This window comes from Chlamydomonas reinhardtii, chromosome 7 (assembly GCF_000002595.2).
Source record: "Chlamydomonas reinhardtii strain CC-503 cw92 mt+ chromosome 7, whole genome shotgun sequence".
Taxonomy (NCBI): Eukaryota; Viridiplantae; Chlorophyta; class Chlorophyceae; order Chlamydomonadales; family Chlamydomonadaceae; genus Chlamydomonas; species Chlamydomonas reinhardtii.
Genome location: NC_057010.1, coordinates 2,328,868 through 2,351,966, shown reverse-complemented (window position 1 = coordinate 2,351,966; position 23,099 = coordinate 2,328,868). Strand labels below are relative to the sequence as shown.

The following is a 23,099-nucleotide window of genomic DNA, read 5'->3' as shown; positions in this document are numbered from 1 at the left end:
CAATCAAGAGCATGCATGCAGCCTTCCCCGGCTCGGACTCGGAGGCTTGAGTGGTCGGGGCCAGGGAGGACACTGAGGGGTTAAAATCCGTGTCCTGTGCCACGCACGCGCGCACTGCGCACACGCGCTTTCCTCTTTTGCGTTAGGAAGGCCGATTCGAACCTCTCCGCACGCGGTCTCCACACGCGCGCAAACCCAAGCTGTCCCGATTCCCGAAAGTCCGCATGCGCACGCTACAGCCCACGCTACAGCCCACGCTACAGCCCACTCCAACGTCACTGCACCCATGGGCGTATGTTAGCGGGGCATTCACGGGCGTGTGGCAATCACGCCCATCCCAGCCTTCACACACGCCCCGGCACTGCCCCCGGCACCCCGCCCAGCCCTGCCCCGGCACGCACCGGCGCGTGCCTTGGCCGCCGCTCCCACTGGCCCCTTGCCCCGCCGCCTCCTGCAGCCTGCTCCTCTCGCACCACCCGCCGCCGCCTCCTTCGCTCCCGGTCGCTCCCGGTCGCTCCACAGCCTGCCATCCACGCCATAGCACCCCAACCCCAACACCGCCATCGCTGCTACAGCCTCCTCCTCCACTGATACTACTGCTGCTGTTGCCGCTGCTGCTACTGCCGCCGGCGCTTTAGAAGAACAGCCAGGGGTCCTTGTCGGGCGGGATGTAGTCGCGTGTGGTGGGCAGCAGTGCGAACTTGCTCACCGCCTCCTTGAACACAGGCTCCAGCTCGGGCCACAGCTGCTCCGGGCAGCTGCGAGGGGAGAGGGCGGCGGGCGGCAGGGGAACGGGTGGTTGAGCAGCGGAGGACATGAGCACGCTGGCACGCAGGGACGACAGCCACGAATCCCCGCACCCGAAACCCCCGCACATACTGCCAGTCCCCGTCAAGCCCTTCAGGAGCCCCTGTCCGCGGCCCCTTAACAACGCGCCCCCGCCCCCGCCGCCTGCCTCCCCCCCCCCCCGCCCCCTGGCCCCCGCGGGCTTGGGCTCCGAAAGGAACCACCTCGCTCCCTGCCCCCGCTGCACCCCCCCCCCCACCCCGTCCCACGCCCGCACCTGAGGTTGAGTGTGTAGAGGTAGGGGCTGCCGTCCTGGCCGTTGCGCCAGGAGGTGATGGCCAGCGCGTGGCGGTAGGACTCCTTGGTGCGGGAGGTGATGGTGGGCGAGCCCTGGCTCACGTGCTCGTACACCCAATACTGCTGCCCGTCGCGGGTCTCCAGGTGGGACTCCTGCGTGTGTGGCAGTGTGGGGGTTGGTGTTGGGGTGATGTGGGGGTGACGTGGTGGGTTGCGAGGTTGGGTGGGGTGGGCCCTGCACCAAGCCGCCGCCCAGTCCCTCGTACGACAGCCCCGCACATTCCCCTGCCCCGCTTCCCCCTTTTGGGAATGAAAGCAGCAACCCCCCCCCGGCTTGGGTCCCTGGTTCGTCCGTGGGTTCCGGAAGGAGGTACGGCACCCCCGCCAACCCCCCCCCCCCGTGTTGCGGTCACATCACCACCCGCACTTACCTGCACGTCGTTCAACGCCACACGCTGGCCGGCGGTGGTGCGGGCCGTGGACCTGAGGACCACACGGCGTTGCGTTTAGTTCAGTGAAGTGGGGCCAGTGGGTGGTTTCGTTGAATGGAAACGCTCACATGCGACAACATGCCCGCCCTCTCACTGCCAAACCACCCCGTCTATCCTCAGCAGCCGCACGAAATGTCGGCAAGCCCCCGCCTCTCTCTTCTCATCCCTGCCAGCTCCTCCCCCTCCCCTCACCCAGTCCCCCTCCCCTCCTCCTCTCCCGTCTCCCCCGTCCCCCCGTCCCCGCGTCCCCCTGGCCGCCCACCTGTCCACCAGCACGGTCAGGGCCACCTCCCGCGGCTTCCACTCCTCCGGGTTGCGGCCCTGCGCGAACCAGGCGACAGGCCCATGGGCGTGACAAAGACAAGTCTCAGGCACAGGCACAGGCACATGCACACAAGCAGCCGCGAAACACACACACAGGACCTTTTCAATCACCGCCCCTACAACAAGTTCCGCAAGATGGTCTACCGTCTACCACTTCTTTAACTAGTCATGAATGTAACCACTACAACAACAACCCCTACCCACCCACCCGCTAACCCACAACCACCTCCTTCCGCACTTCTTCCCCCCCCTCCCCCGCCGCTGCCCCCCTGCCTGTAACACCACCCCGGCCCCCGTGCCCGGCCCCCCTGCCTCACCTTGAGCACGCCCGAGGCGGGGCCCACAGTCATGGAGGCCGTCACAAAGTTCTTGAAGTCAAACACCTGCGAGAGCGAGCAAGAGTGTGCGGGTTCGGGTGCGGGGCCGGGGCTAGTCAGTGGTGAATGACCTGTGATGCATCCATCAACAGTTGACCAGCCGTCAGTCGCCGCCCCAGGAACGCACATGCCGCTGGAAACAGCCTGTAACGTGATTACTGTGGCACGTGCCGCTGCCGCCCGCGTGCTCCCCTGTGCGACGGCGCCTTCTCGCCCACCACTGCCGCCCAATCGCCCATCGTCCACCGCCGTCGCCAGCCCTCAGTTTTCACCCTCGTCCACTAGGTGTGACCCCGCCTCAGCACCCCGCTGCCCACCTCGCTGACGATGCGCTGGCGGGCGTCCGCGGTGAGTGGCGCCGCGCTGCTGTACTTCTCAGGCGTGCGGCTGACGATCATGTTCAGGGGCTTGCCTGCACATCATGCAGATCATGCAGAGATGTCCGCTTTGGTGTGACATCGGGCGAGTTGATATGCCTTTGCAAACGATGCCTTTCCTCCCTCCCACACGTCACATCGCAAACGCACAGTGTCCGTCGCACGGCCCCGCCGCGGCAGCTCACCCATGGTGGTGACGATGGGGTACTGGTAGGTGTAGGCCAGGATGGGGTCGGTCAGCGTCTGGAGCTGCGGGCGGGCAGGCGGGTGGGTGGGTTTGTACGTGTGTTGGAAAGGCACAAGGGGAGAGGGTCGGCGCCGTGCGGATTTGTGTACGTGTGTGTGGGGGGGAGGGGGCTGCATGTGTTCAGGTGGCGGGGGTAGGGGTGCGGGCACGGCTGCGGGAGGGGGAATGGGAGCATGAGTTGAGCGCGCGCGGGCAGGGCCCGGCAGCGTGCGGTCAGGCACCGTGCCGCAAAGCCCGGCCAGTCCCCTGAGCTGCTTCCGGAGCCCGGCACGATCAGCAGCCCACATGACACGCACCGCCCCGTTCCTACGATCGCATCTCCCGCCCCGGCTGTGTCCTCAACAGCCCCTACGCACACCCTGTCAACCCTCCTTCCCTCAAGCCCCTCTGAGCTTTGACACGCTACGGCAGCTGATGTCACGAGCATGGCCCCACGTCTCACCGCTCCAGCGCCGATGCCGGACACGGATGCGGCGGTGATCGCCTCGGCCTCTGCAAGGGCGGGGGCCACCGGCAGCAGCACGGCACCCGCAACCATGGCCAGCGACGAGGCCAGCGCCTGGCGACGGCTCACGGCCAGCTCATCGGCGGTCTGCTGCTGCTGCTGGCCTGTTAAGTTGCAGGAGTGACGAGCATCGCGCAGAGGTCAAAGACTAGCGCAGCCCGGGCTGTGATGGGGGGCCGATGCAACATTTTACGCTGGGTAAGGTGTGCCGCTAGCAAATATGCATGATGTAAGATCTAGGCATGCGTATAGGAATACCATCGCGGATTTCCGACCCACCGCTCGACGCGCTTCGGCACTGTGCAGCAAGCCGGCACCGCGAGACGCGAGGAGCAGGCCCGGTGCCAAAGGCACCTTGCCTAGGAGCAGCGGTCCTGCTCGTCTGCTGCAGCATTTTGCTGCTGGCCCAGTTCCCGCTGAGCTCGGAGTGCAAGCAACCTGTGCACAGAGAGTTATTGTCCTTAGCCCTTCAGGGCTTGCCCTTCCAACTACTAAACCGTAAAATAGTTGCTGAACATGCGAAACAAGGCGAGTAGTAGCCATGTGCGATCGGCACTTCGCCACCAAAGCACTTCCAGGCCCGTAACCCTCTGAATTCCGGCTTTTGTAATGAAAAGTAGTCCCTCAGCTGAAAGTCTTGGAGTTGACCCAAGGTTCTTGCCCTCGTGTGCCTCCCACCCTCCCGCCTCCCACGTTCGGCTCCCTCCGTTGCCGTGTCGGGTGTGCGAAGGCCGGCTTGGTCCCGACTGCCCAGCTGCCGCAGACTGCCGCAACCAGCAAATCAATGTGAATCTCTGCCTCCCATTGTCAACCTACAGCCGTGGTGTTCTGGTCCGTGCCATGTCGCTCGGCGCCGTCATGCGGACACGCCAGGACACACCTCTCCGAGCAACTCCACTTAAACACGTGTCGCTCAGCTGCATAGCCCCCAGGCTGCGCCCACACAGCAGCAGCCACCTCAGGTACACTCTGCCGCACTGTACGGCAAAGGCCCATGCAGCCTTCCAGAAGGACACCGTGTCACCAGACCGTGTCGCTGCAAGAAAGTCGCAATTTCGCGCCATAACTTGTTTCTATCTGCCGCGGAGCGGCCTCATCTATCTGTCCACGTAATTTAGTGCCTAACTTCTCTGCGAGGATCAAATTCCGTGCCATGTCGCGCGCTCGGACGCTGGCAGCCGCTGCGCTGCTGGTGGCGACAATTCTTGTGTCGCCAGCGGCTGCGTTTTACTCGTCGAAGGGCCCGGTTGTGGAGCTCACCAGCAGCAACCTCAAGGACAAGGTTAAGGGCGCTGGCGTGATGCTTGTGGAATTCTACGCTCCTTGGCAAGTAAAAGAGATACAGATCACTTCCCGTTTCGTGTCCATTCTTGAGCGAAGAACAGCGACTCACCTTGCCCGCGTTTCCCTCCCTTCCTCCCGCGAGCAACAGGTGCGGTCACTGCAAGGTGAGTGCCGATCCATGTGGAGCAGCGCTAGTGCAAGCAGGATAGCGTAAGGTTGCTTGCGGCAGCACGCTCGATGCCAGGCGCGAAGGGACGGGTGTGCTGCACGCGGACGGTTGGCACGGCGAGGCAAGCTCCGTTCTGCGCAGAGACACTGGAGCCCTCGCGCGTAAGAGACCAGGGCAACGGCCATGATGAAAATGCTAACCAACAATATGTCACCGCACACACACGCGCAGGCCCTGAAGCCGGCCTGGGAGCAGGCTGCCAAGGCGCTCAGGGGCATTGTGGCTGTGGGCGCGGCGGACTGCGACACGCACAAGGAGGTCGCGGGCGAGTACCGCGTGCAGGTGCGCGGGGGCAGGGAGGAAAGGGGGTTGTAGATACCAGCCCAAACCAGCGGAGCACAGGCAGCGGCGTTAGTTGCGAGCGATATTACTTATGGGAGGGGGCCGAGGCGTCGTGGAGAAGCAGGGTGAGTGGCGCCGGCAATCATGTGGCTGCCCGGGCTCAGTGGCGCGCACAACAGCCCGACGCCAGGCAGGAAGCACCGGGCCAGGAGAGCGACATGTGGTAAAGGGGAAAGGCAACATCCGAAAGGGCAGGCCACAGCAAAAGGGCCGAGGCGTGTCGGCGGCAGGATAAAGAAGGGACAACACAGACAAGACTGCAGGGGCATACGGCATGGGGGCGGTTAACGGAAACAGGATGTTGGCGGGCCGTGTGCGGGCCGTGTGCGGCTCCCCACAAGCACTGCCAGCCTGGACGCCCCCCACACACACGGGGCACCCAGATGCAGGAACGGTTAGACGGGCGCAAGCACAGGCAGGAGACAAGGCGGGGCGTCAGGGGGTTACGATGCGTTGTTGTGTAGGGGATAAAGTAGGGGGATGAGCACGGGGGGTGAGGGGGGGGGTTGTAAATACCAGCCCAAACTAAACCAAAACCAACGAAAACGAGCGGAGTGCAGGCAGAGGCGTTAGTTGCAAGCGATAGCGGGGGCTGGGGGGGGGGGTTACATTCATGATCAGCTTAGGAAATGGGGCAAGCACAGGGCGGCCAAGCAGCCAGCGTAGGCAGGCGACAAGGCGGGGCGTCGGGGGGCTACTCACGAGGAGGTGATTTGTAGGTCATAAAGTAGGGGGGGTGAGGGGGTTACATTCATGATCGAAGAAGATGGTAGACGGTAGGCAATCTTGGGAAGGGTTGCTGGGAAACCGGTCTGGGACAGGGCCGCGGGGGGGGGGGGGGGGGCTGGGACAGGGCTGCGGGGGGACTGAAACAGAGGCTGGATGTTTGTGCATGTACAGGAGGGGTTGGTTGGCTGCCCTTGCAACACCGTGCCTCCTCGCCTCCTCGCTCTTTTGCATTGGGTCCGGTTTGGTTTGGGCTGGTATCCACACACAAACACACACGCGCCTGCCTCCCTGCAGGGCTTCCCCACCATTAAGCTGCTGTATGTGGACGACGCCTCGGGCTCCATCAAGACGGTGGACTACAACGGAGGCCGCACCGCCAAGGTAGGGAATGCAAGGCGGCTCATACCTTGTGTGCATGGCGCGCGTGTGCCAGCTGCGGCGCGGTGCGGCGTGGCGTGGCGTGGCGTGGCGTGGGCTGCTGGGTTCGAGACAACGGGTTCACCCATGTGGCGTCACGTGTCACCCCGCACTGGTCTCCGCGGGTTACACGTGCAAACCCTCCGTGTCGGTTATTGCCGCTCCCGCTGTCTCCTGCTGCATCCCGATGTCCACCGCCCCCCTTCGTCCGCCTACCTCGGCATCTCGTGCGCCGCCCCCTCCGCATGCACTTACACGCGCCTGCGCGCACACAGGAGCTGGTCACCTTTGCGCTGGACAAGGCCAAGAGCCTGGCTCTGAAGCGGCTGGGCGAGAAAGCCGACAGCGGCAGCAGCAGGGGCTCGGGCGCGGGTGCGTATGTAGTCCTGCGAGGACCCCGCACCAGAGCATCGTAGTGCGCCGGGCTGCACAGCAAGTTCCTGGAGCATGCACGCAGAGGCTCGGCGTCCTGTCCTGTCCTGTCTTCTAGCCGCTATCCACCAGCCACTACACCCAGTTCATCTACTACACCTCCGGTGTCCAATTCCGTGGCCATTAGTCAACACACCCAGCCTCACCTCCTGCAACCGCCTCCTTGCACTCTTGCACTCATGCACACTCTCATGCAGGCAACGGCGGCGGCTCCGACAACGGCTTCTACCAGGGCACTGACGTGATTGTACTGACGGAGGACAACTTCAAGAGCCAGGTGGTTAAGAGCGACGAGCTGTGGCTGGTGGAGATGTACGCGCCCTGGTGAGGCGGGGGCGGCACAGGGGGCGTTTGGGAAGGGAGGAAGGCGGCGGCAGGGGGTGCTGGGGAGGCGGCAGGGCGCGGCGGAGGGGGCAAGTCTCCATAAAGTTGCCCAAAAGAAGGCAAAGGGGCTCGCCCGGTGTGCTTAGGCCTACACGACTCCCCCGGGCTCACGACCCACTTTCCCGAAACGGCCCGCCGACACCCACCTGCCGACACGCCCGCCCCCGCGGACAGGTGCGGCCACTGCAAGGCCCTGAAGCCGGCCTGGATTGAGGCGGCTGGCGAGCTGGCCGGCAAGGTGCGGCTGGGCGCCGTGGACTGCACCGTGCACCAGTCCGTGTGCCAGGAGTACGGCGTGCAGGTGAGAGGGGAGGCGGGGGGGGGCGTGCAGGAGTGGGGCGGGCAGGTGAGAGTGAGGCCGGGGGGCGGCAGGCGTGGAGCAGTAGTGGGGCAGGAGTGGCTTAGCAGGGGGGCAGGAGTGTAGGAGCGGGGCAGGAGTGGGGCAGAGGGCGGGGGGGAGGAGGAGTTGGGCAGGAGCAGGGCAGTAATGGGGAAGGAGGAGGAAAAGCAGCGGGGCAGCAGCGGCAGGAGGGGCTGCAGAATTGAAGGTGGGCACGGGCATAGGTGAAGCAAGGGGGCGAAGCAGGTCGGAGTTTTGGTGAAAGGTCCGTCACGGAGCGGGCATGCCCACTCACGCGCACAGATCCTGACCCGCATATGTCCCGGACCCCGGCTGGCTCCCTCCCTCCCCCCTGGCGTCTGCACAACGCGGCGCCAATCCAACATCGCCTTGTCCGAACCAACTTGTCACGCCTGGGACCCCTTCCCCCCCCCCCTGCAGGGCTATCCCACCATCAAGTTCTTCGGCCAGAACAAGCGCTCGCCCGAGGACTACAATGGCGGCCGCGACTCGGGGTCCATTGTGGCCTGGGGCAACTCCAAGTTCGCGGCCATGGTGAGCAGGCGCAGGAGGAGCAGGGGGAGGAAGGGGTGGAGCAGGGTCAGGAGAAATGGAAGGGGAGGGCGCATGAGGCCAGGATGAGGGCTGCGATGGTGGGATGCGATGGCCTCTGGCGCTTCTTGCGGCCGCACACGTGGACGCCCCCGCGGCGCTGACCAACCGCGCGTTCGCGTGCCCCTTTGTGTGTGCCCCCACCGTGTGTGTGTGTGCCCCTACCCCGTGTGTGCAGGTCCCGCCCCCTGAGCCGGTGGAGCTGACCAGCGCGGACGTGTTTGGCAAGGTGAGGCGGGGGCCGGCAGTGGGGCGCATACGGTGAGTGCCCAAGGCCAACGAGTAGAGAGGGGGGGGGCGCTGGGGTTGTCTTTACAACGCTTGGCCTTGTAATGGCGGGACTGGATGTCGGCGTGTGTTGCTTGTAGCGTAGTTGTGCCAAGCCAGGACCGGGCTGTGCGGCGCTCCTGTAACTGCAAGGTGGCTCGTTGACCTCCCGCTTGAATCTCTCTTCGCTGCCTCATTTCTCCCCTGCACCACAACCCACATAGGAGTGCGTCGGCGACGCGTCCGGCGCCAAGCCCAAGCGCATGTGCATCATCGCCTTCCTGCCCAACCTGCTCGACTCTAAGGCTGCAGGTGCGTCCTGACCGGCCGACAACCGATGACATACCCACTGCTTACCCTCGACACACAGGATTTAACATGAACATCCCTAGCCATCAAACGGAGCCATTGCGTCTGCCCATACCTGCACGCCCCGCCCCAACCCCCAACCCTGTCCCGCTGCCCCCCGCTGCTCCCCGCTGCCCTCCTCACCCACCCCGCTGCCTCCGCCCCGTACACAGGCCGCAACCGCTACATCAAGACGCTCAAGGGCCTGGCCGAGGCGTACAAGGACAAGCCCTACTCCTACCTGTGGGTGGAGGGCGCGCAGCAGCCCGCGCTGGAGGCCAACTTCGACGTCGGCGGCTTCGGGTACCCGGGTGAGCGGCGGAGGGGCGCATGTGTGTTAGGCTAACGAAACGGAGAAGACCCGCCCGAACGCCGGAGTTACTTGCGTAGGTGTATGTGTGTATGTGTATGTTTTGGGGGGGAAGGGTTATTCTACTCCAATCCCAGCTGAATCAAGGTCCAGCCAGCCCGAAGAGCGCGAAGGAAGTGTGGTCTGGACCTTTGTCTTGGACGCCCTTGAGCCTTGCTCTTCTGGGCAGTGTAGACGGTAGATCAGCGACTCGCTTACCATCGAATGGCACCAGCATGTGGAGTGGGAAGGGGTGGGCTGGGGAAGAGGTGGGGTCGGGTGGAGGACGGCGGGAAGAGGGCGTGCGCGTTCGGCGCGTTAACGGCATACTGGTAGGACAGGGTGAGAGGCAGAAAGAGAGGATCTGGGTATAGTTCAGTTGTGTGCATGTTGGCGCGTGTGTTTCAAGCGCTGTCTGCTCACTGACCGCGACTGTGTCTTGTTGTCATGTGCCCACACAGCGGTGGTCGCCTTCAACCCCTCCGAGAAGAAGTACACGGTGGGTGGGTGGGCGGTGGTGGATGGGCGGTGGTGGTTGGGCGGTGGGCGTCCCTTCTCAATGGGCGGTAGGTGCTGGGTACCAATTGTGGCAGCGTGTCGCAAGTGGCTGCACCCATTCCGCTCGCCGCGGACAGCCAAACCGCGGCCGTGACACGCGACACGTACCTCTACTGCGCCTACCAAAAGTTGCATCCCCCCTCCCCCACCAACTTCTCCTCCTTACCTATGCATCTCTCCCCCGCTCTTGGCCGCAGGTGTGCAAGTCGGCCTTTGAGCTGTCTCACGTCAAGGATTGGATGGAGACCATGCGCATGGGCGGAACCGGCGCAGTGCCCCTGCACGTAGGTGCCGCCGGCGACGGGTAGCAAGGGGGGCCCGGGGGGGGGTCGGGCCCAGGGATCTGGCGGGCTGATGCGGAGGGCTGCATCGGGCTTGCTTCCGGCCGACCGCCAGGTTACTGCGCTCAATGCATGCGACCTCAAGTTGCTCACTCCGACCAGCATCAAGCCGTCGTTATTCCACAAACGCGAGCCGTGCACGAGCTGACCCTGCCGCCCCTAACCCTCCGGCCCCTGCCCCTGCCCCGTACCCCGCCCGTATGCACCCGCACAGGGCTCCCTGGCCACCCCCAGCAGGCTGACGCCCTGGGACGGCCAGGACGCCCAGGAGGAGGCGGTGGACGAGTTCAGCCTGGACGACATCCTCAACGAGGAGCTGTAGGCCGTGCAGGGTGGCACGAGGAGGCTGTAGCACGGCAGGCTGCAGCGCATGTGGGCTGTAGCACGGCGGGCTGTAGCCGGAGGCTGTTTAGCTGGTTGTTCAGGCACGTGGGCGCCAAACGCTGGCGTTGAGGAGGCTAGGAGACAGGAAGTCGCTGCGACTCGGTGTGAATCCGGGAGCGATGGTGCAGAGTTGGAGGGAAAGCAGGCCAGGTGGCCCCGCCAAGGCCACGGGGGAGCCCAGTTTGGGGGCACGGCGTGCGATGGTGGCGTGTGTGGCTGCCACGTGGTCGGACAGGAATGCGGCAGGCAGTACGGTGTCACGGTGGTACTGTGTGTCGATCAACGCTTTTGGGCTGACAGTAGCCATGAGTTGAGTTGTGCCGTGACAGGACGATCCCCAATTTTGCTTTTGGGAAGGGGACGTAATTCATGGCGTCTACGCCGCGTCGGCACCTGATGCCGTGCGCCCCGTGTGTGAAACATCTGCAACCAACTCTTCTCACGGTACTCCCAAAACCGTATCACGCTCCTGCTTATATGCTACCTTTTTGTACCACACATTCTCTTCTGACGCGTCTCCGACAGCCTCACGCCGTCACGCGTCCCTCACTCCCTCCTCCCGCTCACGTATCCCTCAACAACCTAGTGCAGTAACCTATGTGTAGCAGGGTCGCCGGTATCAGCACCTGGCACTTGCCAGTTGCTTCAGCTTTTCATGCCGACAAGTGTTGCTGATCTTCCTTGGGAACTTGAAGTGCAGCCTACTGCCAACACTCCACCTCCTGACCTCCCAGCCACCAACGGCCACTAGTGCAGCGCTCACAGCACCCTGACCTCCAAGACATACCATACCAGAACACCTCAAGATTCAGTGAAGCACCTTCTTTTCTGCCCCTGTCCAACCGCTGCTGCCAACCCACTCTACTGCTTGGCCTTGTTGGGCAGCAGGTTCAGCAGCTCATCTGGTGAGGAGGTGTCTGCTGGCGTAGGTAGGCAAGGGGTTCAGGGATGCATGTAAAGGGCAGGAACCGATAGGGGTTAGCGCACAGGCGGCAGGAGACAGAGGGCAACGGTTAGCAGCCCACAGGACGAGACGGCACCGGCATAGCTCCAAGGTATCCTTGTAAAGCCATTGTACAACATGAGCGCGCACCCAACCCACCAGGAACGGACGACACGACCGGAGTGTCGGCGGAGGCCTGCGAGCCGGCAGCCGCCGCGCTCTTGCCCTGTATCCGCTCCGCCTGCTCCGCCTCCAGCTTAGCCAGCACCTCCTGCGGGGCCGCCGTTGAGGTACGAGCAGAACATCATCACTGTGGTGCTTAGCGACCCTTCGCAAGATTCGCAGCCTGCGTGGCCGCACATACCGCAGCCCCGCCAGCCCCCCACGAAGCCACATGTGCAGCCTCCTGCCCTGCAGGATCCCGCTGCTGCTCTGCCTCCAACCCAGCCAGCAAACCACGCCATGCGACACCACGTGCTCTGCCTGTCCCCGCCACCCGCCACACCGCCTTCAGGCCCCCTCCCCAACCCGAGCTTCAACCTGCCCTTCCCGCGCCCGCACCACCGTCCCCGCCGCTCGCCCGCCACCAGCCGCACACCAACCGCACACCAGCCGCACACCAGCCGCACACCAGCCGCACACCAGCCGCACCTGCTCCATGCGGCGGCGCTCCGAGTACGGCACAAAGTCCTTGCGGGTGATGGCGGCCAGCTGGTCCTTGAACACGTACGTGATGTCTAACACGGGGCGGGGCGGGATGTGGTGGGACAGGGCAGTGGTGCGGTGGGCATAGTGGGTGTGGGTCATATTCACCCCGGTGAAGCAATACAGTAGAGTGTGTTGGTAGGTGCGGGGGATGCATGCAGGGGCGGCGTCAGCAGCTGGACGTGGCAAGCGGCTAGTCGAGCTCCACACCCCCAGCCATGCGCGGGCACGCCGCCGCAAGGTCGATTAAGCTGCGAACCATAGCATTTTACGTGAATCTCACATGTCGTCACACCACGGCACCCTAACCCTAGATCCTCAACTCCACGCAATGCCCTGCACGCACACAAGTCTGCACAGACGCCACGCCACGCCAGTGTCGACCCTTTCCACTTGTGCTTCCTTACGACACACGCCCCGTGTCCTGCACTCACTGGAGGCGCCGTAGAACACAATTGAGTAAAAGATTGAGATTACGGCCATGATGGCGGTGACGGATCCCAGGATCCGGAACAGCAGGCTGTCGAATATCCCGTTGCCGACATTGTTGTCGCCAGCAGGTGTCGAGGCAGGGGCTGGGGAGTTGGTCGGGGCGCTGCTGCTCACAGGCGCAGGCGCCGGCGTGGGTGCAGCGGGCGTGGGGGCAGGGGAAGGTGTGGACGCCGCAGCGGGGGCAGCCGGGGCGGGCGCAGCGACAGGGGCCGGAGCGGGCGCCGCCGCCTTCCTGCGTGGGAGGACACGGGAGATTGGTGCTGTGCGCGGTCCGTGTTGCAGCAGTGCTGCACATCCCGTGTGTGCGCAAAACCAGCAGGGATGTTGCAGGCTTTCCTGAGACGAGGGAATGGGTTGCTGACTCACTCCTGCTTAAGCTCCTGCAATTCCTTGCTGGCACCACCGCCTCCCTTGCGCCGGGCGAGGGCCTGCGCGCCCACGACCAAGGAGGCATGGTCGCAACCCGTCAAGGGGATCTCCCAAACTAAGAAGCACCAAGCTCACCCATCAAGACTCCAACATGGCATAACCGGGGGTGAAAAAGTCGAGTGCAAGTGGCACAGCAAGTCGCGTGCATCGCAGCGTATTTTCCGACGCTGGATCTAACCATAATTGTTGCCATGTGTACATTACTACAAACCATCCTAAGGTGCTCACCACAAGTCGTGACCCAGTTGGCCCTGTGCCTCGCTGCGGAAGCGCCCGTGCCCCGAGTGCACGATAAGGGCAACCTGCAAGTGTTATCTGCATTTTGTAGGGGTTTCAATTCAATTAAAATTATCTGGAAGGAAAAGGAAAGCCAAGAAGACTTCATTTGCATGGGGTCAAGAAGCCTCAATCCCGCAGAAGTTTTGACTCGAGCTGCAGCGAGCTGGACAATAATACTACGATACTGTAACAAAGTGCCAAACTTTGACGACTTCTTGACCGCGTGCCACGGAAAGCCCCTCGTCCTTGAACCTGAAACCTGCGCAAGTTTTGGCGACGCTCAACAGCTGTAGTAACTCCAAACTTTTATTGTTTCAATGAGCTGGATGTAACGACGGCTCGCCTCCCCGGCGTTGGGCGCTCTCTTCTGGTCGGCGTTCTCTTCGTAGCAGCAGAAAATGGACCCGATCGCAAACCTTGGCCGCAATGCCTACCACGCCCTATGCTTGGCTTTTGCGGCTCAGAATAAAGACAAGCTCTACGCGCCGGTGAGCTGCCAGTCAAGGATGATTCGGGCACGGTGCCTCCGCCTTGCCTTGCTTGAATGCCAACACGAGCCTTCCACCTGGTGCAATGCTCAGGAGACCGACGTGTTGCTAGAGGAGGCGAGGGAACTACTCGGCATCTCTGAAGAGGACGATGAGGTGAGCGCGGGGCCCGCTCGGGCCCTGCTCCTCGGGGCTGCGGGGAAGCGCATGCACCCGCCAAGCGCACTGTGCAGAGGGGTACTCGGGGCGTGTCCGCAAGGGGGAGCCTGCGGGTGCACGCACTGTTCTTGGGGTTGTGGGGGCCATACTGGCAGGTGCCATTACACGTGCCACCGCACAGCTGCACATCGTGACAGACTCATGTCCACCCCTGCAGACAATCCGGGCGCAGATTGAGAAGGACCCTCAGGTGGTTGCACTCAGGTGAGACCGCCGTGGGCACCTGCCGGCGTTGCAGAGCCGGCAGCAGCCGGCGGCTTGGTGCTGCCCGCGGGGTTACAGTGTACAGTGGAAGCGGCAGCAGAAGCGGCAGCAGAAGCGGGGCATGCGCCGGGCGCCGGGGGCATGTTGCGGGTCGAAGGCAGCAGCAATAGGAACCGCCAGCCTGGTCAAGGGCCGGTACAAGATGGCCGGGGGCAAGGTCAGGGCGCCGCTAGCGTCGCTCCCCGCGGTCGTGGTGCGTGCGTCCAACAGCTACCAGGTTTGCACGTGCGCAAAAGCGGCACTTGCGCGGCGTAGCCTACAGCTGGCCCATTTAGCATCCTCGTATCATGCTGCCACCCTGGTCATGTCGGGTCTGGTCCGTAGGCAAGGGCAGCTGCCGCCCGGGGGAGCGCGGTTGCCTGGCGCAGCGCCCGCTGCCAGGTGCGTGCGTGACGTCTGCGTGCAGCTGCGCCGAGTCGCTGTGGGTCGCTGTGGGGCAGTGCGCTGTAGCTGTGGGTGTGGGTGTGGGTGTGGGTGCACGAGGCACATGGGAGCATCGTTGGCGCACGCCAGGGCGTGCACGCCTGAGGCCTGCGCATGTGGCCTGGGCCTCACACCAGGCTCCCGGGTCGGCGTGCGAGGGTGTGGGCCGCAGGGTCTGCAGGCCTTCCTCGTGTCAGGGGTGGGGGGGGCAGCCATAGCCGTCTGCTGACGTGTGCCGACACGCCTTGTCGCCTGGCTGCTGGCTTTGGGGCGTGCAGGACGTCCATGCCGCCGCCGGTGACGCCGGCGGCTGGGCTGGGCGGCGCTGGTGCGTACGACCCCTCGCCCTTCTCCGCGCCCAGCCACCAGAGTAGCGCGATGCAGAAGATGAATAGCAAGAAGAAGAAGGCGGAGGACAGCGGTGAGTGGAGGGCGCGGCGGGGGTTTCACGAACCCAAACCCAAATGGGCGTGCGGGAGGAGGGGTTAGCCGCTCATGCGGGAGGGGGGCTTACGTGGACGGGAGGGTGGCGAGCTGGATGGCCAGCCGACAGGCTGGCTGCCTTAGTGCCTGGCGCTGGAGGCATGAGGCTGGAGGGCTATTTTCACATTGACAGAGTGGCTATAGCTCTGGTGGCATGCGGCCCATCGGCACCAGCGCCCTCATCCCCCTCGTTCCGCGTTCCGCCGCGCAGTGGTGGTGGTGCCGCCGCCCCCGCCGCCTGCAGGCGGCCAGACGTCGTACGTGGGCCGCATGCTGAAGCGCCTGTTCCCCGACCTGTCGCCGCCCTGGGTCACCGGCACCATCGTACAATACAACCCCGGCAACGGTGAGGAGGCGGCGGAGGAGCAGGAGGCGTAGCAGGGGGAGGGGGATGAGGAGTGGAAGGGGGATGATGAGGAGAAGGATGAGGAGGAGGCGACGGAGGGGGAGCAGGAGCAGCAGGAGGAGGGCTTGGGATGACTCCAGCGCGACCAGCATGCCGGGTGCGGGCCGGGCCGCAGGGCTTGTTAGGTACTGCCGAAGGGGACCGCGTGTGTCTGGGAGGCGGCGGTTTCTTGGAAGGATCCCGCGTGAAGTGCCCACCCGAGCTCTAGGCGGAAACAAAAAGGGGAAGTCGCGAGAAGCCGTGGCGTCCAGTGGACATGGCGGCACCGGACCGGGCACTGATGGCGGTCGCACTGCTGCTGCACGTCGGCGCCAGCAGGCATCGCTCCAGGCCGCAGCTGCGGGTGCCGCCACGTCCTCCTCAGCTTCCAGGCGCGCACGCCGCACCGCGCCGCACTGATCCACTCGCCCACGGCATGCACCAATCCGCATGAATGGGGGCAGCCGAAATCCAGGGGCGAAGTGCCCATGCAGAGCGTTCCAACCGACCAACCCACACCGCACTCGCACCCGCACCCGCATCCCACTGCGTCCCGGGCGCCCCAACACTTGAGCACCCCATCACTCCCATCCGATGATCCAACATCCCGTACATCCTGCACTCCCCATGCCCCGTGCTTGTGCGTTTGCGTCATGCCGGTCGGTCCGCCAGGCCTGCACCTGATCCAGTACGGGCCGCCGCTGCGCAAGGAGCTGTGGGACAAGGTGGAGGAGTTCGCGCCGCAGAACGTGCAGTGGATCGAAGCCGCCGCGGCGGCGCCACCCGCGCCGCCGCCGCCGGCCAGCAAGGCGGGCGGGTCATCCAAAGCAGGTGCGTGGGGGTTGCGGCGGGTTTAAGGAGGCGCCTGCGTGTGGCATCGTCAGCGGGCGTGCTAGCAGCTAGCTACTTGCTTTTATTTGGGGTATGGTCGTGGCTTGGGGCTCCCTTGCTCAAGCATCGCATCCAACCCGCAGGCAGCAGCTCCAAAGCCGCCTCAAAGGCGCCAACGCCAAAGGCGCCGATCGCTCCCAAGGCCCCGCCACCGCCGCCGCCTCCTGCAGCGGCACCGGCCGTGCAGCTGCCGCTGTTGGCGCTGCCAGGAGGTCCTTCCACATTGGCCGGAAGTGAGTCTATCCTTGTGTGCTTTGCCCGCGGGTGGAGATTCGAAAAGGAAAACGAGTGTTCTCTTTCACGATACTGCGCAGCGCGCCTTCTGGTCTACTGGTCTCGCACGTGCTCATGCTTGCCATGCTTGCCCTGGGCCATGGGCCCCGCCTCTGTCACACACATGGCCTCATCTTACGCCCCCTGCCGACCCGCTTGTCCCCTGCCAATGTGCCAGGCGGCATGAGCCTTGGCGTAGTGCCGTACAACGACGCCTGGCTGCGGGGCACACTGCCCAAGAGCAAAGTGGAGGTGAGCGGGCATGCCGTGGTGTAGGCACGGCAGGGGTGGTGGCGGTGATGTGTGGTAGTGAGAGGTGTCTGGGTTCGCAAGCGTACCAGCAAGCATGGCAGAGCTGCTGGTGGGACGCACTCGAGAGCGTTGTCGCACGAAAGGACCGAACTCGCCCCTCAAAGCCCAGACACCCTCCCGCCCCCGACTGGGAATGGTCAGGACAGCCTTCCTTCCTTACGGTACCATGCGCTGCATCATAGCGCCTCCGCCCCTGTTTTTTCTCTTGCTCGGTATAGCGTCAACCACCACCCCCGTACGCCACCTCTTTGCACAGGACCTGGCGTCCATGTCTTCCGCCATTGACGGGCGCGAGGCGGCCGTGGTGCGCGAGGTGCTGGCGCTGCTGGACGACCCGGCGGACGTGGGTGAGTGGTGGTGGTGCTGGTGCTGGTGCTGGTGCTGGTGCTGGTGCTGGTGCTGGTGCTGGTGCTGGTGCTGGTGCTGGTGCTGGTGCTGGTGCAGCACCGGCCTAGCACAGTGGCTTCAAGCCTTGCGGGGGGAGGGGAACCCAGTGGGGGCGGTTACGGGGCCCTAGTTGGGGCTGGTAGTGGCGGGGCCCTAGTTGGGGCATGCCATCAGGATGTCGTACTAAAAACAGGCCGGCTCGTTGTGGCACACTGCGACTTGTGTACCTAGCGCGCACCCCCACGCCTGCTGTCTACTTCGCCACACTTCTCCGTACCAATCTTTGCGACCCCACCTTTTTCCGCCCCGCCTGCCCCCCCATCTCGCCCCCGCACCCGCAGCCGAGATCACGCGGCTGCTGGAGCAATCGCAACAGCTGGGCAAGCGGGAGCAGCAGCTGCGCGCGGAGCTGCACGAGCTGGGCGTGGTGGCGTGAGGGGGGGAGGAGGAGCGGGCTGGGGAGGGAGGAGCTGACTGCGGCCGCGGCCGAGATGCTGATCGCGTCTATGGCCCTGTTGGTGCGGGTGGCGGGTGCGGGCTACGCAACGCGAGGACGCGGGGCAGCCTCGCGACAGGGTACCGTAGTTGCCAACTGACGGCCTGAGGACCATGGCTGTGGCGAAGAAGCACGGCGAGTGGCAACGATACGGGTTCGATGGGAGGTGGGGGCCAGTGGGAGCCGAGTGGAGGAGGGGTAGCGGCGGCCCAAGGACTGTCGGTCGGCCTGGACCAGTTTTTTTTGGACGTGCGGTTTAATGGTGTTTGAGTCTTACAGGTAGTCTTGGAGTGGATGCGCAGAGCGCTCGGGAAGCCGACAGGACGTGTAAGCCCTCGAGGGTGTGCCTGTGCGCGCACCTCCATGCCAGTTCCTGGGATTCTTGTCTTCAACCTTGCCGCAGCTGGATGCAGTTATAAGAGATGAAGGGGGTAGGATGACGGCTACGGAGGCCCGGGCGGGGAACACTACCGAACAGGGTTCACGTCCTGGCCAGCGCTTGGGCAAGTGCGGCCGGAGTTACCAGCGCCACACCGCAACGCCGCCTTTGGCTTCACGCCAAGTCATTGCCCGTGCTCGCGACTGTCGGGAGCGCTGTTGCCCGCCGCTTTCGGTTTAATCATACTCATAATATCGATCTGGCAAGGTCGCAGCATGTCGGAGGCGGGTGCTGCGGATAGCAAATTGTCGGTCGCGGTCGCAACAGATGACTTCGTAAACTTATGCTGCATTCTGCCCGATTTTCGCAGCATTGTCAACCCATTATGACAATATATGAGCTATGTAGCGCGGCGACTACACCAGCGCGTTCAGGAGGTTCCGACTGCCTCCGGTTCTGTCAGAATGGGGACACGCGACGGGGCATAAAAGACCCTGCGAGGCCGCATAGTCATAATACTTGCTCCTTACACAACGCCAAGCTTACATCTTAATTACTCGTCACGACGGCAACCATCCGTCGAGCTTATTCCCTCCAATCGAGTTCGAACCCACACGTTTGTTGGCTCCATATGCGCACAACAATATGGCGCGTAAGTGCCTAACTACCGTCGTCGTGTGCCTGCTGGCGTCCACCGTGGCGGCCCAGGCAAGTTTCGGCTATTGTCCGCATGGCATGCTGCCACCGCCTACGTTGCACCTTCTTCTCGCTCCAAGCTGACAGCAACACCCGCGTGCCCCATCCAGGTCATTGCTGATGAGAAGAAGACCCTCGAGGAGGCATTCTTTGGCTCCCGCAAGGTGCGTGCTTGGCAAGCGGCGCCGCGACGATTCAGCTTACCGCGTTGGTCTGATCGTGCCGTGCCTGCTTTTGACCCTGCAGGGCTTAGGCCGTTTAGAACGAATGCTTCAAATCGAGACTGAGCCGGAGCCGGAGCCCAAGGAGCCCACTGGTGAGTCCAGCCGGCGGGGTCGTTTGTCCTTCTGTCCCTTTCCAAGTCCGGCACGAGGCCGCGTTTTTCTGTTTGCAACTTGCGCACTAATATCCATATTACGTATTATATGCAGTCGTTCCTTTGGGTAGAGCTTGACCAAACCTTGCCAGCCTGGCCTGCTACATGCGAGCGAACGTGGCGCAGACACAGCACCGCGCACCCTCCAACCCACCCACCCGATCCAACTCCGCCTTCGCCCGTGTGCCGCCCCTCCTCCCAACGCCACAGGCACCAGCTGTGGCCCTGCTGCGCTCACCGACCGCACCGACTGCGCTGCGCCCGTGACCTCCGACCAGCCCGCCCCTACCGTCACCACTACCACCTCCAAGCCCAGCGAGGAGGGTCGTCAGCAGACCTGCACAGGACCCGACTGCCTCGAGGCGCCCATGCCCGGCCAAGTCGGCGCCCCCAACCACGCCGCCAGCGACGCCGCCGCGCAGGCTCCCCAGACGCGGCCCTTGACGTACGGCCCCATGACCTCGACGGCGTTTGACCGCATGGTGGCCAAGAAGCGCGCCGCGGTGCGCGCCCAAGTGGAGGCGGCCGGCGGCATGGACGGAATGCTAAAGACGTTCATGGAGGGTGAGCGAGTCGAGGCGCCGTAAGGCAGAGAAGCAGAGGCGTGGGGAAAAAAGGGGCCAACGGGGGAAAGGATGAAGTTGCTCTGCCCCTTTGCGACGGGTCGGGGAAAAGAATGCATGCGGTGGGAAGGGGTGCTTGCAAAGCACGCCGAACAGCGGCGGCGACGGTCTCTGAGCAGGAACTGAAGTTAACGCTGTTTGTTCCTTCCCTCCCTAACCTTCCCTCCCTTTCGTATCCCCGCCCGCAGCCCACGCCGACCCGTTCAAGGAGGCTGCCGCGCTGAAGGTGCCGCGCCACGCCTCCGACGAGGCCGGCATCCCAATTCCCTCCGCCAGCAGCGCCAGCTCTGGGTCCAGCAAGCAGCAGCAGCCCCCACCCGTGAGGCGGGACTTTGAGATGCGCTTCGCCGCCGAGGCCCCCGCCATGGCGCCCGCCAACGACGAGGAGGCGGTGCTAGCTGACGAGGCCGCCGCGCGCTCCCACACGCCCGCCGCCGCCGGCCGCGCCTGGGGCACCAGCGAGGCCAACCTCAGAAAGCAGCAGACGCAGCAGCAGCCCAAGGGCCAGCAGCAGCAGCCCACGGGCCAGCAGCAGGACGACCAGCAGCAGCCCAATGGCCCCGGCCGGCCGCCCATGACCGAGGAGGAGGCGGCCAAGCTGGCGGTGCAGGCTGCGGCGCGCAAAGCGGGTCTGGGCCGCAAGAGGCTGGCGGCGCAGGCCGGCCGGCTCTTGGACCGCCAGGCGGCGCTGTCGGCGGCGATGCAGGCCAAGCAGAGTGCCAAGGCCACGGCGCTGCCCACCCGCACCACCACCGGCGCAGGCGCCACTGGCCAGCAGCAGCAGCAGCAGCAGCAGCAGCAGCAGCCGCTGGGCCGCCCCAAGCGCGGCGTCACTGCCTCATCAGGCGGGGCTGACTACAAGACCATGCCGGCCGCCTCGCGCTCGGGCTTTGCCGGCCGCGGCCCCCGCGAGCCGCGCATTGAGGTGGAGGCCCACGTCATGCCCGGCGCCTCGCGCCCCGCCTCCGAGCTGCCCGATGCCGACCGTGTGCCTGACTCGCTCCTGCGCCCCAAGCCCCAGCCGCAGCAGCAGCCGGAGACCGCCGCCGCCACTGAGCAGACCGCCGCCTCCGAAGCGGCGGCGCCGCACCACGTGCGCTCCGACATTGAGCGTGTGCTGCTGCTGGAGCAGCACGCCACCGCCGCCGCCGCCGCCGCCCTGACCGAGGAGGCACCCAGGGAGCCTGCTGCTTCCAAGCCGGCCAAGGCCGTGAGGAAGCCCTCTGCGCGCATGTCGCAGGCCGTGTACAAGCTGCAGCTGCAGCAGCGCATCCAGGCTGACCAGGCGGCGCAGGCGCGCAGCTGGGCGGCGCTGGACTACGCCTGCGCCGCGCTGCTGCTCATGGTGGCGCCTGTGGCCGTGTTCCTGGCGGCGGCTGTGATGGAGGACGTCTTCCTCAGGTCCACGGGCGCCGCGCCCAGCGTGCCGTCGACCTCGTCGTCGGCGTCGTGGTCGGAGCTGCCGGTGCGCTGGGCGGAGCTCACCGCCGGCCTGTGGCGACGCACCCGCCGCGCCGCCGCCGCCGCGATGAAGGCTCTGCCGGTGGTTGCGCACGGCGGCGGCCGCGACCAGCTGCCCATGTGCTCGCAGGAGCAGGAGGCGCTCGCCGCCATCACCTCGCACGCGACCGGCGTGGCGGACCTGACTGTGCGCCGCCGGCACTAGAGCGGCCGCTGCTGCAGACATCCTGCAGAGGGAGCTCGTCCATGGCGTGTGAGTGCTTAACGCAGCAGCATTGGCAGCAGCAGTGACGGCAGTAATGGCAGCGGCAGCTTGGCTTTCAGTCGTGGTCCGCGCAAGCGCGGCGCAAGTCGTTCGGGGCCTGCCAGTAGGTCCCTGGTTGTTTTTTGACGGCGGGGTCACAACTAGATGGGTTTGGGGCGAGATTAGGTAGCTGCCCGATGCCCGTAAAAGCTCAACAGTGCGCAGCAAGAGTAGCAGGGTGCAGCACACGTTCGGCTGGGATGTCGATAGTGTGGCACAATCCGACGTTGTTGTGGTGAGCAAGCAGTGCAACAAGGCGCAGGCCGGGCCAACGCGGTGCATTGAGCGTGTTTGGCAGGTCCGGTTGTGGTTGCACACGCGGGCAGAATTGGCACCCCCATGTTGTCAAGTATAGGGGGCAATCTTCTTTTCATGCGCTGTGATTTGACGCCGCTGTGCCGAATTGTTTGTTTCGATTCGAGTGCCATTTCTCTGAGTGCGTGGACTGCGACGTGTTTTACCGTATGTTACGGCGCCCCGTTTGGCGGCCGCAGATCAACTTCCACATAAGTTGTTACTGAAGCCTTCTGCAGGGTATGATCTTGGTTAGTTTGCCTCGTTTCGCTGCGGTAATGTACCCTGGCGACGAGCCTCCACACACGAACCATGGGACAGATGCATGGTCGTGATGACAAGCATGTGGTATGACGTATTGCACGCACAAGAAGACACAAGGCAAGAGCGCTGCAATTAATAGTCACAAGCATGGATCCCATGCTAGAGAATTGTGGGATAGCCGTATGGTTTGTACCTGACCGTTTTGATGAGTATGCGTTGCATTGCCGCCATGACTCTGAGTAGCCGATAGCACCTTTGCATTAGGAGCTGATTGAGCCCGACTTATTATAGTAAGCAGTGGTCTGTACATACAGGCCTAAATCTGGAGAGTGTTTGCATGGGGGAGACGCCAAATGAGTGTGCGACAAGCAGGACGAAGGGAGCCTGGCAAAGTATTGAGATGGAGAGCTAGCTCGAGCTCGAGCAAGCAAGAGAGGAGCAATTCGTGAGTGCTCGGGGCTTTCCTTGTGTATTAATCTCTAACGCAGGTTCCTGAACGATGGTATGATGCAGGGGGTGCCTTTCGTCCTTGTGGTTTTCTTGGCACGCTGCATGTTCCGCACACGCAACATGGGAGTTACAGGGCCGGCAGCAACAGAAGCGCAAGGGTTGCTTGCTCGGGAGCAAGATACGATAGTGACAAGTGGATGGTGCTAGACGTTAGTCAATACAGAGTTTGGCGGCACGGCTTATTAAGTACATGGAGGCGCAGACGGGCATGCCGTCATGCGTATGAAGGGGTATAACTTGCTTGCTCATAAACGTGTAATGGACAGATGTTGGTGCCATTCCATCCCACATATTAAGGTAGAG

The 23,099-nt window shown here is 64.0% G+C and overlaps 5 protein-coding genes across 8 annotated transcripts; 3 read left to right on the top strand and 2 right to left on the bottom strand.

Annotated features, from left to right (window-relative positions):
- Positions 1-68: 68 nt before the first annotated feature.
- CHLRE_07g328200v5 (uncharacterized protein) lies at positions 69-3,901 on the bottom strand. Its single transcript, XM_001690595.2, has 9 exons — positions 3,684-3,901; positions 3,342-3,508; positions 2,838-2,901; positions 2,593-2,687; positions 2,216-2,281; positions 1,837-1,895; positions 1,515-1,566; positions 1,064-1,236; positions 69-758 (listed from the first exon to the last, which is right to left on the bottom strand). Exons 1-9 carry the CDS (start codon positions 3,796-3,798, stop codon positions 635-637), a joined length of 915 nt encoding a protein of 304 aa, XP_001690647.1. The 5' UTR covers positions 3,799-3,901; the 3' UTR covers positions 69-634.
- Positions 3,902-4,425: 524 nt separating this feature from the next.
- Positions 4,426-11,221, top strand: CHLRE_07g328150v5 (uncharacterized protein). 2 transcript variants are annotated; one of them, XM_043064137.1, is made up of 14 exons: positions 4,426-4,730; positions 4,837-4,852; positions 5,089-5,199; positions 6,283-6,369; positions 6,681-6,777; positions 7,035-7,161; positions 7,396-7,522; positions 8,003-8,116; positions 8,352-8,402; positions 8,665-8,752; positions 8,962-9,099; positions 9,599-9,636; positions 9,893-9,979; positions 10,251-11,221. In XM_043064137.1, exons 1-14 carry the CDS (start codon positions 4,558-4,560, stop codon positions 10,356-10,358), a joined length of 1,362 nt encoding a protein of 453 aa, XP_042922703.1. In that variant the 5' UTR covers positions 4,426-4,557; the 3' UTR covers positions 10,359-11,221. The 2 variants fall into 2 exon arrangements, with proteins under 2 accessions (XP_042922703.1, XP_001690462.1); XM_001690410.2 differs by having other exon boundaries at positions 10,251-10,860.
- On the bottom strand, positions 10,864-13,342 carry CHLRE_07g328075v5 (uncharacterized protein). Of its 3 annotated transcripts, none has more exons than XM_043064136.1 (6): positions 13,218-13,342; positions 12,927-12,988; positions 12,503-12,792; positions 12,015-12,100; positions 11,523-11,634; positions 10,864-11,337 (listed from the first exon to the last, which is right to left on the bottom strand). In XM_043064136.1, exons 1-6 carry the CDS (start codon positions 13,308-13,310, stop codon positions 11,282-11,284), a joined length of 699 nt encoding a protein of 232 aa, XP_042922705.1. In that variant the 5' UTR covers positions 13,311-13,342; the 3' UTR covers positions 10,864-11,281. The 3 variants fall into 3 exon arrangements, with proteins under 3 accessions (XP_042922705.1, XP_001690648.1, XP_042922704.1); XM_001690596.2 differs by having other exon boundaries at positions 11,224-11,340; XM_043064135.1 differs by having other exon boundaries at positions 11,224-11,337.
- Positions 13,343-13,454: 112 nt separating this feature from the next.
- CHLRE_07g328050v5 (uncharacterized protein) lies at positions 13,455-18,232 on the top strand. The gene is made up of 11 exons (XM_043064134.1): positions 13,455-13,756; positions 13,850-13,912; positions 14,133-14,179; positions 14,564-14,620; positions 14,941-15,083; positions 15,357-15,491; positions 16,203-16,361; positions 16,505-16,654; positions 16,873-16,946; positions 17,263-17,353; positions 17,735-18,232. Exons 1-11 carry the CDS (start codon positions 13,667-13,669, stop codon positions 17,827-17,829), a joined length of 1,104 nt encoding a protein of 367 aa, XP_042922702.1. The 5' UTR covers positions 13,455-13,666; the 3' UTR covers positions 17,830-18,232.
- Positions 18,233-18,515: 283 nt separating this feature from the next.
- Positions 18,516-23,067, top strand: CHLRE_07g328000v5 (uncharacterized protein). The gene is made up of 5 exons (XM_043064133.1): positions 18,516-18,976; positions 19,075-19,128; positions 19,211-19,280; positions 19,551-19,904; positions 20,152-23,067. Exons 1-5 carry the CDS (start codon positions 18,914-18,916, stop codon positions 21,627-21,629), a joined length of 2,019 nt encoding a protein of 672 aa, XP_042922701.1. The 5' UTR covers positions 18,516-18,913; the 3' UTR covers positions 21,630-23,067.
- Positions 23,068-23,099: the final 32 nt, after the last annotated feature.

What these genes read in the sequence shown, in the direction of transcription:
- CHLRE_07g328150v5 (XM_043064137.1), top strand. Translation starts at nt 4,558, where the DNA reads ATGTCGCGCGCTCGGACGCTGGCAGCCGCTGCGCTGCTGGTGGCGACA. An exon ending in GCCAGGAGTACGGCGTGCAG is followed by an intron (nt 7,523 to 8,002) that starts GTGAGAGGGGAG and finishes CCCCCCCTGCAG; the next exon opens with GGCTATCCCACCATCAAGTT. An exon ending in GCTCGACTCTAAGGCTGCAG is followed by an intron (nt 8,753 to 8,961) that starts GTGCGTCCTGAC and finishes CCCCGTACACAG; the next exon opens with GCCGCAACCGCTACATCAAG.
- CHLRE_07g328075v5 (XM_001690596.2), bottom strand. Translation starts at nt 13,310, where the DNA reads ATGCAGATAACACTTGCAGGTTGCCCTTATCGTGCACTCGGGGCACGG. An exon ending in TGTGTTCTACGGCGCCTCCA is followed by an intron (nt 12,101 to 12,502) that starts GTGAGTGCAGGA and finishes GCCCCGTGTTAG; the next exon opens with ACATCACGTACGTGTTCAAG. An exon ending in GGTCGTGTCGTCCGTTCCTG is followed by an intron (nt 11,341 to 11,522) that starts GTGGGTTGGGTG and finishes TACCTACGCCAG; the next exon opens with CAGACACCTCCTCACCAGAT.
- CHLRE_07g328000v5 (XM_043064133.1), top strand. Translation starts at nt 18,914, where the DNA reads ATGGCGCGTAAGTGCCTAACTACCGTCGTCGTGTGCCTGCTGGCGTCC. An exon ending in CATTCTTTGGCTCCCGCAAG is followed by an intron (nt 19,129 to 19,210) that starts GTGCGTGCTTGG and finishes TTGACCCTGCAG; the next exon opens with GGCTTAGGCCGTTTAGAACG. An exon ending in GGAGCCCAAGGAGCCCACTG is followed by an intron (nt 19,281 to 19,550) that starts GTGAGTCCAGCC and finishes CCAACGCCACAG; the next exon opens with GCACCAGCTGTGGCCCTGCT.
- CHLRE_07g328200v5 (XM_001690595.2), bottom strand. Translation starts at nt 3,798, where the DNA reads ATGCTGCAGCAGACGAGCAGGACCGCTGCTCCTAGGCAAGGTGCCTTT. An exon ending in GCCAGCGCATCGTCAGCGAG is followed by an intron (nt 2,282 to 2,592) that starts GTGGGCAGCGGG and finishes TCGCTCTCGCAG; the next exon opens with GTGTTTGACTTCAAGAACTT. An exon ending in TGGCGTTGAACGACGTGCAG is followed by an intron (nt 1,237 to 1,514) that starts GTAAGTGCGGGT and finishes CCACACACGCAG; the next exon opens with GAGTCCCACCTGGAGACCCG.
- CHLRE_07g328050v5 (XM_043064134.1), top strand. Translation starts at nt 13,667, where the DNA reads ATGGACCCGATCGCAAACCTTGGCCGCAATGCCTACCACGCCCTATGC. An exon ending in GGCGCAGCGCCCGCTGCCAG is followed by an intron (nt 14,621 to 14,940) that starts GTGCGTGCGTGA and finishes TGGGGCGTGCAG; the next exon opens with GACGTCCATGCCGCCGCCGG. An exon ending in TGCCCAAGAGCAAAGTGGAG is followed by an intron (nt 16,947 to 17,262) that starts GTGAGCGGGCAT and finishes CTCTTTGCACAG; the next exon opens with GACCTGGCGTCCATGTCTTC.